This window comes from Dipodomys ordii, unplaced genomic scaffold (genome assembly GCF_000151885.1).
Source record: "Dipodomys ordii isolate 6190 unplaced genomic scaffold, Dord_2.0 Scaffold61, whole genome shotgun sequence".
Classification (NCBI taxonomy): Eukaryota; Metazoa; Chordata; class Mammalia; order Rodentia; family Heteromyidae; genus Dipodomys; species Dipodomys ordii.
The window spans coordinates 699,513-701,977 of NW_012267277.1; the positions used below are offsets into that span (position 1 = coordinate 699,513).

At 36.6% G+C, this 2,465-nt stretch overlaps 1 protein-coding gene across 1 annotated transcript in view; it reads right to left on the bottom strand.

The window, feature by feature from the left end:
* Positions 1 to 2,465, bottom strand: part of Nrd1 (nardilysin (N-arginine dibasic convertase)) — a 70,182-nt gene that overhangs the window by 33,180 nt on the left and 34,537 nt on the right. Inside the window, exon 11 of the mRNA XM_013022270.1 lies at positions 1,896 to 1,969. Within this exon, the coding sequence (XP_012877724.1) occupies positions 1,896 to 1,969 (74 nt within the window). The remainder of the gene's footprint in view (positions 1 to 1,895; positions 1,970 to 2,465) is intronic.

Below are 2,465 nucleotides of genomic sequence, written 5' to 3' on the forward strand. Positions count from 1 at the left end.
ACACACACACACACACACGCTCAGTGGTAGAGCGCTTGCCTTGCATTCATGAGGCCCTCGGTTCAATTCCTCAGCACCATATAAGAAAAAAGAAAAAAGTGGGAAGTGGTGCTGTGGCTCAAGTGGTAGAGCGCTAACCTTGAGCTGAAGAGCTGAGGGACAGCGCCCAAGCCCAGAGTTCAGGCCCCACTACCGGACCAAAAAAAAAAAAATGTTTCTGGGCTGGGAAGGTGGGTCAGTAGTAAAGTGCTTGCCTTGAATGCTGAGGCCCTGGGTTCAATTCCTCAGCACTACATAAGCAGAAAAAGCCGGAAGTGGTACTGTGGCTCAAGTGGTAGAGCGTCAGCCTTGAGCTGAAGAGCTGAGGGACAGTGCCCAGGCCCAGCGTTTAGGCCCCATGATCCACAAAAAAAAAGAAAAAAAAAATTCTGCAATAGTATAAGCAAGCTGTTATGTAAATTATAATTGCATAAAAACTCATTATGTACTTATTACAGAATATTAAATATTAGAATGTGTATCAAATTATAAATGTGAATATAACCTTGTTTTATGTTAAGAAAATGTATCTATAAAAAAATAGAAACTACTTAAAATTTCATCCTTTCATAGCAAGATTTCCTAGTTATCAATCAATACATAATGACTAAAAACAGAAGTAGTGTTACTGAGGGTTGAGAGGATAGCCTAGTTGTAGAATACATGCTTAGAATGTCCAAGAGTTTTGATCCTCAATACCAAAGAAAAGGAAGTAATATTACCAAAGCTATGGAGTTGGACCTTACTCACTACACATCTGTCTTCGATATTTGTGAAATTCAGTGCAAGATTACAAATGGGACTTCCTACCATGTTCTAAATATTTAAATATTAAAAAAACAACCTCAAGCCATTGCATGTGTTTTATCTTCCTGTTTTTACAAATATATAATATATAAAACTCCAAATGGAAAGTTGTATGAATGAAAACGGATGGTTGTCCTATCTAAAAGAACATATAAATTCAATTACTGAAATGACTGAATTTTCCATTGATGACTTAGTGAGATTTGAATAATAAACTGTAAATATACATATATATTTATTCATAAATTTACTTTTATTATCAAATTACAAATTAGGTTGTCATGAGGATAATTTATTTCATAATTAAGTATCACGTAATGACTTGAATAAAAACATTTGAGAAAGCTATTCAAATTAGAGTGTATTTTTGCCTAAAAATATATTTAAATATAAATTTAAAATGTAGTTATCTTTTAAAAAGTGATCTGTATCACCAATTTCCTAAGACTTTAAGGTCATCCTCACTTAACTGATATTTTAGGGGTTTTTTTGTTGTTATTGTTGGTCATGGGGCTTGAACTCTGGCCTAGGTGCAGTGTCTCTCAGCTCTTTAGTTCAAGGCAAGCACTTTACCACTTGAGACACACTTGTGCCACTTCCAATTTTCTGATGGTTAATTGGAGATGGATCTCCAGCCCAGGCTGGCTTTGAACTGTGATCCTCAGATCTCAGCCTCCTGAGTAGCTAGGATTATAGGCGTGAGCCACAGGCGCTCTGCTTAGCTAATGTTTTTATAATAAAAGAAAATAACTGAGAACGTTTTCTATTTTTCCTCTAAGTGCAAACAAGAGCAGAATATAGAAAAAAAGTACAAAAGGGGGAGGATCAAAGGGAACAAAGGTAAATCAGGAAGAAGGACAACCGGGTACAAGAACCAATCAACAATCTAATCAGAGGCCTGCTAGCTATCACTAATTGGATCTCTATGGCTCACCCACTCCCTTTCCAATAGTTATATTTTCTGTTGTGTATTTTCAAAGAAAACTGATGATCTTAACTAAGTTTTAGCTAACATTATTTCACATATTTTAAATCTTAAGTTCACAAACCTCTATAAAGTTTGTTAAATGCTGGTGTGTCAAATGGATCCGTTAAATGGCCAAAGTTTGGTTTGGGTAACCCACTGAAAATAAAACAAACACATTAATATTTAATTGGCCAATCCTTTCTAAGTAATATCATTAGGAATGTCTAACTGATACTTAGAATATAGTCTACACACTGCTAAGTGGAAAGCGCTCTAAGCATGAGCAAACAAATGGCAACAAAGCTGCAAAACCCCCACTATTATTAACTTTTTAACCTCAGCCTCAAAAACAAAAACTGTGTTTATAAGTTAGATTGCTGGTGAACTGAAGGCACCTCCCTCCCAATATTTACTGACTCTATCAGTTTCATTCAATTTCAATTTATACCCAATAAAGTCATTTCAGTTAGAAAGGTTTTTGTTTTTTTTTTGGTCGGTCGTGGGGCTTGAACTCTGCTCTTCAGCTCAAGGCGAGTGCTCTACCACTTGAGCTACAGCACCACTTCTGGTTTTCTGGTGGTTTATTGGAGATAGGAGTCTCACGGTCTCTCCTGCCCGGGCTGGCTTTGAACCGCGATCCTCAGATCTCAGC